This window comes from Perognathus longimembris, chromosome 14, assembly GCF_023159225.1.
Source record: "Perognathus longimembris pacificus isolate PPM17 chromosome 14, ASM2315922v1, whole genome shotgun sequence".
Taxonomy (NCBI): domain Eukaryota; kingdom Metazoa; phylum Chordata; class Mammalia; order Rodentia; family Heteromyidae; genus Perognathus; species Perognathus longimembris.
In genome coordinates this window covers 9,691,981-9,707,207 of record NC_063174.1, presented here as the reverse complement: position 1 = coordinate 9,707,207, position 15,227 = coordinate 9,691,981, and the positions used below count along the sequence as shown (strand labels likewise).

The 15,227-nt window shown below is 39.9% G+C and overlaps 1 protein-coding gene and 1 pseudogene across 3 annotated transcripts in view; both read right to left on the bottom strand.

Annotated features, from left to right (window-relative positions):
* Window positions 1–15,227, bottom strand: part of LOC125363341 (signal recognition particle 54 kDa protein) — a 71,372-nt gene that overhangs the window by 18,478 nt on the left and 37,667 nt on the right. For 2 of the 3 annotated variants that reach the window (XM_048362500.1, XM_048362499.1), the window contains 3 exons: window positions 12,522–12,692; window positions 9,369–9,464; window positions 8,456–9,021 (listed from right to left, as the gene is read on the bottom strand). In XM_048362500.1, coding sequence (XP_048218457.1) covers window positions 8,930–9,021; window positions 9,369–9,464; window positions 12,522–12,692 — 359 coding nt within the window. In that variant the 3' untranslated portion in view covers window positions 8,456–8,929. Of the gene's footprint in view, window positions 1–8,455; window positions 9,022–9,368; window positions 9,465–12,521; window positions 12,693–15,227 lie in introns of those variants that run through there. The other variant, XM_048362504.1, reaches the window with a different exon arrangement.
* LOC125363343 lies at window positions 3,651–6,156 on the bottom strand (annotated as a pseudogene).

Sequence of the window (15,227 nt, the reverse complement as noted above, 5' to 3'; positions counted from 1 at the left end):
TGGCTCAAGTGGTAGAATTCTAGCCTTGAGCAAAAAGAAGCCAGGGACAGTGCGCCCAAGCCCCACAACTGGCAAAAAAAAAAAAAAAAAAAGTATAAATAAAAGGGCTGGGAGCATGGCTCAATGGGACCCCAGAAGTGTGAAGCCTTGGATTCAAACCCCAGTAAAAAAAAAAAATCACAAGAAAAGTTGATGAAATGCATTTCTATTGATTTTTTTCCTTGCCAGACCTGGGGCTCAAACTCAGGGCCTGGGCACTGTCCTTGAGCTTCTTTTGTTCAAGGCTAGCACTCTACCACTTGAGCCACAGCACTACGTCCAGCCTTTTCTGTTCATGTGGTGCTGAGGAATAGATCCCAGGGCTTCATGCATGCTAGGCAAGCACCAATAAGCCACATTCCCAGTCCCATTTTTGCTAATTTTAAACATTCAAAGAAGCTTCACTTAGCAAAGCACAATGGCTCATGTCAGTAATCCTAGATACTCAAGAGGCTGAGATGTGAGGATCGTGGTTCAAAGCCAGCCCGGGCAGGAGAGTCTGTGAGACTCTTATCTCCAATTAACCACCAGAAAACCAGAACTGGTGCTGTGGCTCAAGTGGTAGAGCGCTAACCTTGAGCTGAAGAGCATAGGGACATCACCCAGGCCCAGAATTCAAGCCTCACGATCAACAAAAAACAACAACAAATAAAAAAGGATGAAGCAGAAGAGATACTTGGGGCTGGGAATATGGCCTAGTGGCAAGAGTGCTTGCCTTGTATATATGAAGCCCTAAGTTTGATTCCCCAGCACCACATATATGGAAAACGGCCAGAAGGGGCACTGTGGCTCAGGTGGCAGAGTGCTAGCCTTGAGCAGGAAGAAGCCAGGGATGGTGCTCAGGCCCTGAGTCCAAGGCCCAGGACTGGCCAAAAAAAAAAAAAAAAAAAAAGAGATACTTGAACAGAAATTCAAAGCAAACCTGGGCAACATAGCAACCCTCCCCCTCAAAAAATAAAACATTTTAAACAATTATATTATTTGTCTTTTAAGATCTCAGTAGGGCTGGGAATATGGCCTAGTGGCAAGAGTGCTTGTCTCCTACACATGAAGCTCTCGGTTCAATTCCCCAGCACCACATATATGGAAAATGGCCAGAAGGGGCACTGTGGCTCAGGTGGCAGAGTTCAGCCTTGAGCGGGAAGAAGCTATCAGGGACAGTGCTCAGGCCCTGAGTCCAACCAAGGCCCAGGACTGGCCAAAAAAAAAAAAGATCTCAGTAATATCTTGACTTTCAGGACCAGACCAAACATTGTTTCTTTGAACACAGTAAGAAGAAAATTGAATAAAATCGAGAGATATGTATCAACTGAAGGGTTTCACACTTTTTTTTTTTTTTTTACCAAATGGAATATCAAAAACTGTGCAGCTATTTCTTACACCGCTTCTGCAGGAATTAAGATTAATTCTCCTTTACCAATTTCCCAAGATCTAAGTATTAGCTAATGATCAATAAAAAAAAAAGTCTCACAGGGGCTGGAGATATGGCCTAGTGGCAAGAGTGCTTGCCTCGTATACATGAGGCCCTGGGTTCAATTCCCCAGCACCACATATACAGAAAACGGCCAGAAGTGGCGCTGTGGCTCAAGTGGCAGAGTGCTAGCCTTGAGCAAAACAGAAGCCAGGGACAGTGCTCAAGCCCTGAATCCAAGGCCCAGGACTGGCAAAAAAAAAAAAAAAAAAAAAGTCTCACAACTTTTGGTTCATCGAAAATTTTCCCTTTTGTAAAAGCATAAAAAGCAAGCCAACATGATTCCTAAAATACGGGAATATACATCATCATGTACTCTTCTTGCTTGATGTAGCTATGAGATTTTTCTCTGGAAGAAGGCTCCAAAACTTTAGTGTATCTTGGCCTGGTGCTATTTAGCTCATGCCTGTAATTCTAGTTATTCAAGCAGCTGAGACCTGAAAGATCTTGGTTTAAAATCAGCCCATGGAGGGGGAGGGAAAGTGGGAGAAAAACCAGAGAGGGGGGTAACAATGTTGGACAAGAAATGTACTCATCACCTTATAACTGTAACCCCTCTGTACACCACCTTTACAGTAAAATCTAATTAAAAATAGCCCATAAAAATGGTCTGTGAACTGAATGCTTGGCTCAAAAGGTACAGCACCAAGCTAGGCAAGTAAGCCAAGAAAAATTGGCATTCTCTTAAGAAAAACAACATGTAATCATAGCTACTCAGGAGGCTGAGATCTGAGGATTGTGGTTGAAGCCAGCCCTGGCAAGAGTCTGTGAAACTGAAAAGCTAACAGACAGCACCCAAGCCCTAGTTCAAGCCCCAGTATGGGAAGGTGGGTGAGGATAGAAGGGAGAGGGAGGAAGAGGAGAGGGAAGAAAAGGAGAGTGAGGGAGAAACAACCCACATAAGGGCTACTTTTTCTCAGCAAGGCTTTTAAAAAATTAACATTGAATTCACTATAAATTTAAATTTTGCATAGTTTTTTTGGGGGGAGGGGTGGTACAAGGGTTTGAACTCAGGGTCTTGTGCTTGCTAGGCAGGTGCTCCACCACATGAGCTAAGCTCTGAGCCCTGGCTTAGAAAATTCTTCCTCTTGGGGCTGGGAATATGGCCCAAGAACCCTGCTTCATTATTATCTTCAAGCTAGTGCCCTGATCCTCTATCTTAGTTTAACTGTTCAATGGGACTTGAAATAAAACCTCTGTAGTTGGGTTCTGGCGATAGTGTAGGAAACATTGAGTCAAATAATAAAAACAAAATTCTCTACGGATTGGATTTTGGAATTTGACACAAATATGGACTTGTGGAACCAGATACATATTCAGTATACATCACTATTTAGTATTAATGCATTATTTTTAGAAAATATGATTATCAAGGCATGTCCCCAGATCTCTCAACTTCATATAACAATGATTCAAGTAAAATTTTCAAGGGACACATTTTTCTAGAGCAAAGCTCCATCACTGCTGAGTACTGTCATATCAAAACAATAGACTACTCTTATACCTAAGGCTTTAACTGTCAGTTTATTCCCACCCATCCCATCTTTAAACACAAAAACTACCCAGGTAAATAAATTACTTATGGCCTTTTAAAGTATTTCACTAGACTTTATACCAAGAGCTAGCTGTGCTTTTAAAACTGGTACCTGGAAACTCCCCTTTAAAATCTGCCAGTTACCTAGATCCCTTAATTTTTTTTTATTAATGAACACAACATCCTTAAAGTACATAGTATCAAAACTGTTAGAAAAATGTCTCAATGTTATTATACTTAACGGTATCAATCAGTTAAGAAAATCCTGAAATCGGGCTGGGAATATGGCCTAGTGGTAGAGTGCTTGCCTCATATACATGAAGCCCCGGGTCCGATTCCTCAGCACCACATATATACAAAAAGGCCAGAAGTGGCACAGTGGCTCAAGTGGTAGAGTGCTAGCCTTGAGCAAAAAGAAGCCAGGGACAGTGCTCAGACACTGAGTTCAAGCCCCCCCCCCCCAAAAAAAAAATCCTGAAATCATATTGGCTTTTAGAATTACACACTCAAGAAAACATTACAGAGTTGTTGCATGAACTTCCTTCTCTTCAAATGCTTTGGCATCTTTACAATGATGTGTCCCATGTAGGTTCCTTGCAGACTTTTTCATCTTGATCTTCATTTGTAATGGATTACTGGGTTTTCAGGAGTGTGAATCATGGTTGTAAAATTCACAGTGGGGAAATACCCATCAATGAGATCAAATTCATATAAACAGAGCGTTTTAATTTGAACATAAGCAAAATTTTCCCCAATACAAATATGGCATCCAGCTCCAAGTGGTACATAGGCAAATTTCTCTCCTGATGCTGGGTTATCCCGTAAGTAGTGATCAGGATTGAAGTCCAGATACTCTAAGCATGAGTCTTTCAGTCTATGATTGAGAGTGAGAGAAACGTGCACCTGATGTCTGGGGGGAATGGTATACCCTGCCACAGTCTGAGGAGTTTTGGCCACTCACACCAGCCATTATAGGAGGTCTAAGTCTTAATGTTTCTTTTATGCAGAGATCAAGCAAATATAAGTCCTAGAGCTGGTCAGAAGTTAAGGGAGGCAGATTCCCTCCACAGACATTTTTCTGTTCTAAGTAACAGTTTTCTTTTCTTTTTTGACCAGTCCTGGGGCTTGGACTCAGGGCCTGAGCACTGTCCCTGGCTTCTTCTTGCTCAAGGCTAGCACTCTGCCACTTGAGCCACAGCACCACTTCTGGCCATTTTCTGTATATGTGGTGCTGGGGAATCGAACCCAGGGCCTCATGTATACGAGGCAAGCTCTCTTGCCACTAGGCTATATCCCCAGCCCCTAAGTAACAGTTTTCTTGAAGTGTTTTGTCTTTGGCCAAAAAGAAGCCCACTGGTAGTTGAGGATGTATGCTGCCCAGCCAAGAGCAGCCCAAGCGTGCCTGCCGTTTCATCATCTGTCAAAGGATGGCCATCTTTGTAGTAGAATCTAGTAAAGTTTAGAGAATGTCCTCCATTTTTTCTGCTGACTGCCTGCATTTCTGGATTGCCTTGTAGGAAACGTTCTTTTTCTTTTTCTTTTTTTTTGGCCAGTCCTGGGCCTTGGACTCAGGGCCTGAGCACTGTCCCTGGCTTCTTCCCGCTCAAGGCTAGCACTCTGCCACTTGAGCCACAGCGCCACTTCTGGCCGTTTTCTGTATATGTGGTGCTGGGGAATTGAACCCAGGGCTTCATGTATGGAAGGCAGGCACGTTTGCCACTAGGCCATATTCCCAGCCCCCGGGGTGGGGGGGGTGGGGGGGGCGTTCTTGATCTCTCATTGAGCTCTGTCCCTGTGCCTGGAACTAGGCAGAGGCAGCCATCCTGGAAGGAGCCAGGCCACATGGCTAAAACCTCCATCAGATCTGCATTCAGTTGGACTACCTTCTCATTGATTTCCGATTTCCTTTCCATGCAAATAATGGCTAGCAGTTAAAATTATAAGCTCAGAAGGAGCTTCAAACACATTTTTTCTCCACTTTCTCCCCAACTTTGGAAATATTCCTTTGTTTCTTTTTCAATTATTGAAACATAGTTTAAAGCGGGCTATGTTAAGGCCACTTTTTTTTAACATTTTCTTCTTTGCCAAGAAAACCGTATGAAGCACATCATATGCAATTCCCTTACCAAACACAGGTGTTGAGATGACTGTAGACATCTTCTGCATTCAGGTCTTCACTTTCACTATTAAAGAGCAGTGCAGGAGCATCACTCCCCAGAAGCTAAATAAATGTCTTGCCCACACCATGCTAAAACTAAATACAGATCCATACTTCTCACATGTGTCTTCTAGGAATTCAATCGGCCTTTTCCCAAATGCTATGGCATGCCCAAGGAATGGAACTGGGGAGAAAATGTACAGTGGACTTTTCACTGCGGGGCGGGGGGGAGGGGGGAACCGGGACACTGGGACCATGTGGCCTACATTGACAGGTAGACCAGGCTATGCATGAAGTTGCAGGCGGTGGTGGAGAGCAGGTTGCTGCCTGTTACCTGCTCCATCGCCTACTCCAGGATGGACATGCTTGACTGCAGGAAACCCAGAAACATGGAGGCGGCGGCTACTGCTGCTGCTACGACTCAGCTTCACTTGGCCCAGGACAATGGAGGCCAAGGTCACTGCTGCTCCTCCGAATACATGGAGCCAGAGAAGCCAGCAGATGAGGGTTGGGAGGGGTTCCTGGGTTCCAGGTCTCCAACTAAGGCCAGTGCCATCCCTTTTAAAATTTAATGCATTTTAAAACTGCTATTGCAAAGGGGATGTACAGAGAAGTTACCGTTACATAAATCAGATAAACAGTACATTTCTTTTTGAACAATGTCACCCCTTGAGGGTGTTTCTTAATGTCAGGCTCATCCATCTGAACTTCCCCTTTAAGAGCAGTACTATCATTCAATTTCTTGTCTTGGCTGGGTCCAACTAGTGTTGATAAATGCATTATTTTGCAGGCTGAAGAGAATTCTTTAAGTCAAATAAAGCTAAAAGATACAGTATTCTTCAAATGAAGACAGAAAATGACAGAATTGCAAAAAGTAAAGCCAGGAGCACTGCTGGCTCACACCTGTAATCCTAGCTACTCAGGAGGCTGAGATCTGAGAATCAAGGTTCTGAAGCCAGTCCAGGCAGGGAAGTCCTTCAGACATTTTTCTTCAATTAACCACCAAAAGGCAGAATTGGAACAGTAGCTATGTGGTACAGCACCAGACTTGAGCATAAGAAGCTCAAGGACAATGAGTGCCTAAGCCCTAAGTTCAAACCCAGGATCAGCCCCCCTTCCCCATCAAAAAAAAACCAAACCTTTAAAAAGCAGCATACATACACATACCAAACACAAAAGAATTTGTCACAGGCTCAAATTAACAGAAGGAAATGTCTCATATTTCATTAGTTTATTTAGTGTATCTTCACTTTACAAATTATACCAAAATTACCTGTGCTTACTTTGCCACATAAATGAGCAGAGACCTACATCATGGGTTAGGGCCTAGCTCTTAGGTAAGAAACTACTTGACAATGAACACAAATGAATGTTACTTACCTATTAATATCAAAGCATGAGAAAAATTATCATAAACATACCATTGGCTATACAACTGATCTAGAGGAAAAACCTAATTTTTCAACATTTATCATGTAAATTAATCCTCCTTGAGGGAAACGGTCACTAACCTAACTCCATTTTATCCTCTCTGGCTCTATTTTTGCCTCTCTAATTTTATCCTCCTGGCTGTCCTGCAATTATGGATTTCAGGAATGAAAAGACTGATCATAAATGCTTTTATGGGACCAAAACTACCACCTAGCAAGTAGGACAGATTAACCTCCCACCTTCAACTAGGACAATTTCCTATGATAATGGGTTGCACCTAGGAGCAGGAGTAATCACCTTCTGGGGACCAGATGTTCCCTCCCAAGTGATGAGAGAGGTAATAACTTCTTGGTTTTGTCAGTTACGGGGCTTGAATTCAGGGCTTGAGCACTGTCCCTGGCTTTTTGCTCAAGGCTAGCACTCTACTACTTGAGCCACAGCGCCACTTCTGGCCGTTTCCTATATATGTGGTGTTGGGGAATTGAACTCAGAGCTTCATGTGTATGAGGCAAGCACTCTTGCCACTAGGCCATATTCCCAGCCCCTCTGGTGGTTAATTGTATAAGAGTCTCCTGAACTTTCTTTTTCAGGCTGGCGTTGAACTGCAATCTTCAGATCTCAGCCTCTTGAGTAGCTAGGATAACAGGTGTGAGTCACTGGCACCCAACAACAGCTTCTTTAGAAACCCTTGAGGAACCAGAACTAAGATAATAATTGATCATATCATTGGCCTGGCCAAGATTACCTGCTCTGTTGCTATTTATACCCCCAACTACCCCTTTACCTTTTCCATACTCTCAGAGTTCCTTTTAGCCCCTTGAGATATACATTAGGTCAGAACCCCTTACTCTGGTCTTTCCCACATGACCAGATTAAATGTCCTTTCTCTTCCCTTTACCATTACTCGTCTCTCTACTTGGCTTATTGGCATGGGTGGCCTAGTCTATTTGGACTCACCAAACAGGGGCATTTGCTCTAAAACTCCATTAACAGAGATAAAAAAGCAAAGGCAGCATTAAGTTGAAGGTTAATGGAACACCTTAATGTTTCAAATATAACTAATATGAAACAGAATTTTGAAGACAATGACTTAGATTCTAAGCCAATGGAATGCCAGAAATAAAGAGAATCAGTAAGATTTAAGCTGATATTTAAGTGATGCTTTTCTGGTTTGGATTATGATTCTTTACTAGCTCTATCATTTCTAAGTTTTTCGAAAGATCAATAATATGAGCATTTAGTTACCATTTAGTCACAACTTTCACAAACAGTTTAAAGTCTAAGTTCTTTGGCTGCTGGTGGCTCTTGCCTGTAATTCTAGCTACTCAGGAAGCTAAGGTCTGAGGATCACAATTCAAAGCCAGCCCAGGCAGGAAAGTCTTGGAGACTTTATTTTACAAAAATTACAATAAATTTGTCAAAGTGGTAGAGTGCTGCTAGTCTTGAGCAAAAAGAGCTGAGGGACAGCACCAGGCTCCAAGTCCAAAGCACATATATATGTACATATATGATAGTCTAATTTGGGATTATTTTATAAATTTCTCAAGTAGTAAGAAACATAAAAATGACTTTTTAAAATATCAACTGTGTATTAAGTCTTCAAAAATATGCTTTAGATCCAAATTGTATACCAAACATCATATATTATAGAGCATAGTCAAATTCTCAATTTTAACAATTGTCACAACTAAGATTTTCTATGACAAGTTTATTTTAATTATTGTAAAATAAAAGTTCCATATACGCATGTCAACATATTTCTCATTAAAGGTGTGTTTCTGGGAAAAGTTTTATATAACATGTATTTGTTGGCTTTTTCTTGTGTGTGTGATATACTGTTCATTTTAAGCTACTAAGAAAGTTAAGACCCCCTTAACTTATAACCACTTTGAAGTTTATTTTACAGCACTTTTATTGAGACATTATGTGATTTACTAACTAGGACCGTTTACAAATGTAATACTTGGCCTTTGTGACAATTAAAAACCTTTAAGTACTAAAATTTTACATCATGATTTGTTTAACTTAAGTGTTATGATGGTGAAAACTAAAAGAAGAAAACTTAAGAGCAGAAATATAAGGATTTCCACAAAAATCATATATTCCTTCCTTTTATCAAAACGGAAGGAAGAAAGAAGAAAGCAAAAAGAAAAGCTGAGGAAAAAATGATGAAAAGGAAGAAGGCAGGGCAGGCAAGAAAAATACTTTTTTCCCCCCATTTGCAAAAAGGAGGGAAACTCTGAGGTCTCAGCAATTAATGTAATCAACCAAGTGAGTTTATATTAAGGCATCTTCTTTACATATTATTGAATCCCATCATGCCTTTCATGTTGCCAGCAGCACCCTGTTGAAACTGTCTCATCATGGACTGTAGTCCTGCCATACCACCTATAGGGAAAGCATATGAAGACAATTAGTAGCAAGAAATGGAAATATTTACTACTTTTGCCTAATAATATTTGAACTTTATCAGCTGTTCCCTCTTTCTCTGTCATTCCCTCCCTCCTATCACTGCTCTTGAGTTGCTTAGTTCATTTTCATCAATGTTCCAGTGTAGCTGATGGGCCCCTCTGCTGTACTTTTTCACCCCCTTTCCACTGATTCCGTACCCTCCTCCCACTTTCCTTCGGTTGTGCACATGTATACATCATATATGAGGTAAGGAATACAGAGTCATCTAAAAATGATAAGAAGAGGTCCTTTGTAAAAACACATTGTTTAATGATTGCATTTACCCATGTGATGAAGAACTCTAGGATCCATCATTTTGGCCATTTGTTGATTCAATTTTGCCATCTGTGATTGACTCACATTCTTAGACATATCACCACCTTAAAAGAAAAGTGTCTGTATCAGTGTAGGATGAAATACAATCAGAATATCAAAGAAAGTCTGATGAACTGACTAAATATACAACCTACAGAATTATTTTTATTTCTATATATCACCTACTAACTCTCTTAGTCTCAGTTACAATTGTTTTAAAGAATGAAAAGGGAAATTCTACATGACAGAATATTTAAAAGATTTTCTAAAAGCTCTGATTTTTCTGTAGAGGTTTTTTTTTTTTTTTGGTGGTCATGGGGCTTGAGCTCAAGGCCTGGGCACTGTCCCTGAGCTCTTTGCTTCAAGGCCGGCACTCTATTACTTGGAGCTTCTGGTTTTCTGTTGGTTAATTGGAGTCTCATGGATTTTTCTGCCCAGGCTGGCTTTGAACTGCAATCCTCTGATCAGCCTCCTGAGTAGCTAGGATTATAGGTGTGAGCTACTGGTGCCTGGCTTCTGAAAAACTTTCAGCTATACCTGTGAATGAACCAAGCAAAACTAAGTACAGTTTTGGTTATTAATGATAAGGTATATTAACTTGCTTAATAATAAGATAAGGAAAAACTGGAGAGTCTGGGTGACCGGTAAATAAGTAAGAATGAGTTTGAGAGAACTTGAAGATCTGAATGTATCTAAGGAACTTTAAAAAAAATTTTGATAGTGCCGGGTGCCAGTGGCTCACACCTGTAATCCTAGCTATTCAGGAGGCTGAGATCTGAGGATCACCTTGAACTAAAGAGCTCAAGGACAGCACCCAGGCCGAGTTCAATCCCCTTAACCAACCAACAACAACAACAACAAAAAAATGATGTTTTTTAAAAAAAATTGATAGTTTTATAAAACAGAAAGATGATGCAATTTAATCTGTAAAGGAATAACCAGAAAAATCAAGCACACTAAAAAAACTCAGTTAATGAGAGGTACAGTCTAAGCCAGAACAGGTAAAAGCATTCTTTTTTTTGATAAAGCCTCTCATCACAGCCCAGGCTGGCTTCAAACTCTAGATACTCAGCTTCCCAAGTGCTGGGATTATTGTCATTACTATACCCTACTGAATACCTAATCTTGAGAAAGAAAGCAAAAGATATCATCAATGAAAAATAATGAATAAACTTGTTTCAGCAAAATTAGCAAATTCAGCAAAAGGAACACTGACATGGTAATTTTCAAGAATACTAATAAAAACAAAAAACTAAAGCTGTCCCTGATTCTGTGATCTCTCTAGCTACTAAGAAAATATTATAACAATTAAGACTGAATGAAAGAGATGTTGTTTATTTTTGTGCCAGTTCTGGGCCTTGAACTTATGGTCTATGGTGCTGTCCCTTAGTTTCTGTGCTCAAGGCTAATGCTCTATCACTTGAGCCAACAGCTCAACTTTCTGGTAATTAATTAGAGATAAGAGTCTCAGGGACTTTACTGCCTGGGCTGGCTTTGAACCATGATCCACAGAGATCTTAGCCTCCTGAGTAGCTAGGATTACAGGTGTCTGTTTTTATAAAATATAGGATAGAATGGTGCAAATGCTGTTTATTAAAGGCTTGGTATAACAAAATGTGTACATATCACTGTCTATTATGTTTTGGTTGTGTCCTTATTAAGTAATCAATACTTAAATAAGGTCCAATAGATCTGCAGTAGTTCCACAAATTGTTAAGAGTCACCTATGAAAAATATTTAAGTGGTAATATATGAAGTGGCATTTGAAGATGGGATTTATAACAATTTAAAAAATGTTATCTAAGGTCTGGGAATGTGGCTTAGTGGTAGAGTGTTTGCCTAGCATGCATGAAGGCCTGGGTTGGATTCTTCAGCACCACATAAACAGAAAAAGCCAGAAATGGTGCTGTGGCTCAAGTGGTAGAGTGTTGGCCTTGAGCAAAGAAAAAGCTGGGGACAGTGCTCAGACCCTGAATCTAAGCCCCAGGACAAGAAAGGGAGGGAAGGAAGGAAGGAAGGGAAGGAAGGGAAGGAAGGGAAGGAAGGGAAGGAAGGAAGGAAGGAAGGAAGGAAGGAAGGAAGGAAGGAAGGAAGGAAGGAAGGAAGGAAGGAAGGAAGGGGAAAGAAAGAAAGAACAAGAAAGAAAGAAAAAGAAAGAAAGGAAGAAAGAACAAGAAAGAAAGAAAAAGAAAGAAAGGAAGAAAGAAAAAGAAAGAAAGAAGGGAGGGAGGAGGGAGGGAGGGAAGCAAGCTAATTCAGCATCTACTATGTTTCTGATCAGAGTAGAAAAAAATTCTCTGATGTTACAGAACTGTTCAGAAATTGACAGTGATAAAGCAGCCTAAGTCATCCTAAGTGTCCAACCAAGGTACTGAACAAATATCTGTGAGTAACTACAATAGTAGTGATTAGTAGTTAAACATGTTTTACATAATACTTGGTAATACATAAAAATAAAGATTTACTAGAAGAAAACAGTAGTTACACCAATTGTTATTTCCAACAGGATCTGTGGGATTTTTGTAATGTGGTATGTATTTTTAGGATTTTTTTCTACGTTTTTTATAATATATATTGCATGTTCATAAAACCATGACATTTTCTTTTCAAAATATCTATTGCCTTGAATTGGCAAACAGGTAAACCACAGGTCACATTATAAAATGTGATAGTATTTGACTATGTAATTCAGTTACTTTTCTGTGCCAGTGCCAGAGCTTGAACTCAGAGCCCAGATACTGCTCCTGAGCTTTTTTTTGTTCAAGGCTAGCACCTATCACTTGAGCTAATTCTACTTCCAACTTTATGTTGATTAACTGGAGAAAAGAGTCTCAATGGTTCTCCTGCCTGGGCTGGCTTTAAACTGTGATATTCACATCCCAGCCTTCTGAGTAGCTAGGATTATAGGCATGAGCCATCAGTGCCCCTTCCTTTTGTAGTACTAAGAATTGAATCTAGGACCTCATGCATACTAGTCTCTACCACTGCACTCATCCAGTCCCTATAACTTGAAATTATTCAGTGAATTTTCCAAAATTAGCAATACTCCTTGACTTTAATACTTAGGTTTCCAATTTCTTTCTTTTCATCCTGTTATTTAATAGGGAACTTATTTTTCTTACCTTTGAAAAGTCCTTTGATACCTCCCATTTTTTTCACCATCTGTGCAAACTTAGTATACTGTGTCAAAAGTTCTTGAACATCTCTCGTTGACACACCTGATCCTCTTGCTACTCTCTGGATTCTTCCCGGTTGCTTACTAAAAACCTTGGCACCATCTGTACTGTCCAATTCTGTAGGCAACAGTCAGTTATACTTTTAAAATGTATATAATTATCAGTCATAATCAGAGCAATTATGTAAAGATTAACAGGATATAACTTCACAAAGCTACGCAAGTATTTTTAAGCAAATCATGAATTCATTTTTCTCTCTGTATACTCTGAAATAGCTTACATACAGAAAACACCTACTACACACTTAACAAATACAGTATCACTTGCCATGTTTGCTGCAGCTTTAAATGAAAATTTATATATTTATAAGCTACAAGAATAAACAGATGGATTGGGAATATGGCCTAGTGGTAGAGTGCTTGCCTCGCATACATGAAGCCCTGGGTTCGATTCCTCAGCACCACATATATAGAAAAAGCCAGAAGGGGTGCTATGGCTCAAGTGGTAGAGTGCTAGCCTTGAGCAAAAAGAAGCCAGGGACAGTGCTCAGGCCCTGAGTTCAAGCCCCAGGACTGGCAAAAAAAAAAAAAAGAACAAACAGGCATGTACTTTACCTAGAGGTGAAGGAAAACAGAAGGTTGTGAGGGCCTCTGAGCTCCATATCCAACATTTCCACAGCTCAGATGCCAACTCTTTCCATGCCCTCCACACATCACAGGTATATGGCATATTTCAAAAAGAACAGAAGCACTCACCTTACCTTTACCCTAAACAACTACTAACCTTTCATTCATAAATTTAGGTTATATAAGCAAAGAAAAGGAGGTAGATCCTATGTATAACCAACAGGAAAGTTATTACATTTCCTATAATCAAGTTATTACAAGTGGTTATTTTATTACTTTCTGTAACAAATAATGAGTTAATTCCCTATAGTTATTTTGGTCACTAAGTATATGAAGTACAGTTCTAGCTTTTGTTGTTTATGATCTCAAGAATGGGCTGGACTTTGTCAAAATTTCTACAGTCTGTCTCTATAAAACCCCCTAGCAAGTGGTTCTTTCTGTTTTAATATCTCCAGAAGACATACTGTACTTATCTAACATTAAGGCAGTCTATGCCATTTTGTTGTATCTGTAATCACAGCAACTCTTTTTTTTAAATTATTATTGTCAAGGTGATATACAAAGAGAGGTTACAGTTACATAATAAAGTAGTGAGTATATTTTTTGTCAAACTTGTTACCTCCTCCCTCATTTTTCTCCTACCTCCCCTCTTCCCAATCACCCTCCTCCCCAAGTTGTAGTTAGTTTACAACATAATGTCTTGTAGCAGCAACTTTTCATATAATAAATTAAAATGTGTTTCCCTGATACTTCTATTCCTATTTGTCTCCTTGTTGGGCAGATGGTAGCTCAAGCTTGAGAGTTGCCATCTGTCAGACAATGATTCAAAGTATAGACTCAAGGAAAATGCTTGGGTTAAAAGGAACCTTTCTATTCACCTGTAATATTGGGAAACTTGCTCAATTTGCCCTTACTTGTTTCCTCATCTGATAAAGGTAGATAACAATGGAGTGGCCCTGTTTACATATGTAAAGTGTTCAAGACAGAGATTTGCACAGAGTAAATACCTGAAATATGACTATGATGATTAATTCTACATGCAAAAATGTTTATAATGTTGAAGACAGAGATAAGAAAGATACAATTTCTGGGTACCACTGCTCATGCTTGTTACTCAGGAGGCCAAGATAGAAAGAATTAGAACTTAAAGCCAGCCCATAGTTCCAGCATAACAAGCAAGCTAAGTAAGTTCAAGGGCCTGAAATCAAACCCTAGGACTGACAAAAAACAAAGCCAGAATTTTTTATGGATATACTATGAAAGCCCGGATCTCAGGAAAAGAGGGAGAGACTATAAAAATCAATACTGAATCACGCAGTAAGAACAAATTAGCATTAATTATTCAAAGAAAATATACAAAATCCAAAAGAAACTCTGGGTAAGGATACAACCCTGAAGTACATATATTTATTTAAGAAATGGCTGAGAAAAAAAAGACTTGAGTAGTGACAAGAAAGGTAAGGTTAAAAATAAAGAGGATGGGCTGAAGGGATGGCTCAAGTGGTAGAGTATCAGTCACAAGCAAGGAAACAAGAGTGTATACCCTTAAGTTCAAGCCCCAATACAACCACATATAAATGTTTAAAAAAAAAAAGACAAAATAAAATACAATTTAGGGCTGGGAGTATGGCCTAGTGGCAAGAGTGCTTGCCTAGTATACATGAAGCCCTGGGTTCGATTCCCCAGCACCACATATACAGAAAATGGCCAGAAGTGGCGCTGTGGCTCAAGTGGCAGGGTGCTAGCCTTGAGCAAAAAGAAGCCAGGGACAGTGCTCAGGCCCTGAGTCCAAGGCCCAGGACTGACAAAAAATAAAATAAAATAAAATAAAACAAAACACAATTTATAACCAGATGTCAGTGGCTCATGCCTGTAATCCTAGATACTCAGGAGACTAAGACCTGGAATCACAGTTCAAAGCCAGGCCAGGAAGAAAATTTCCTAAGATTGTTTTCTCCAATTAAACCACAAAAAGCCAGAAGTGGAACTGTGGCTCAAGTGGTAGAGCACTAGCTTTGAGCAAAAA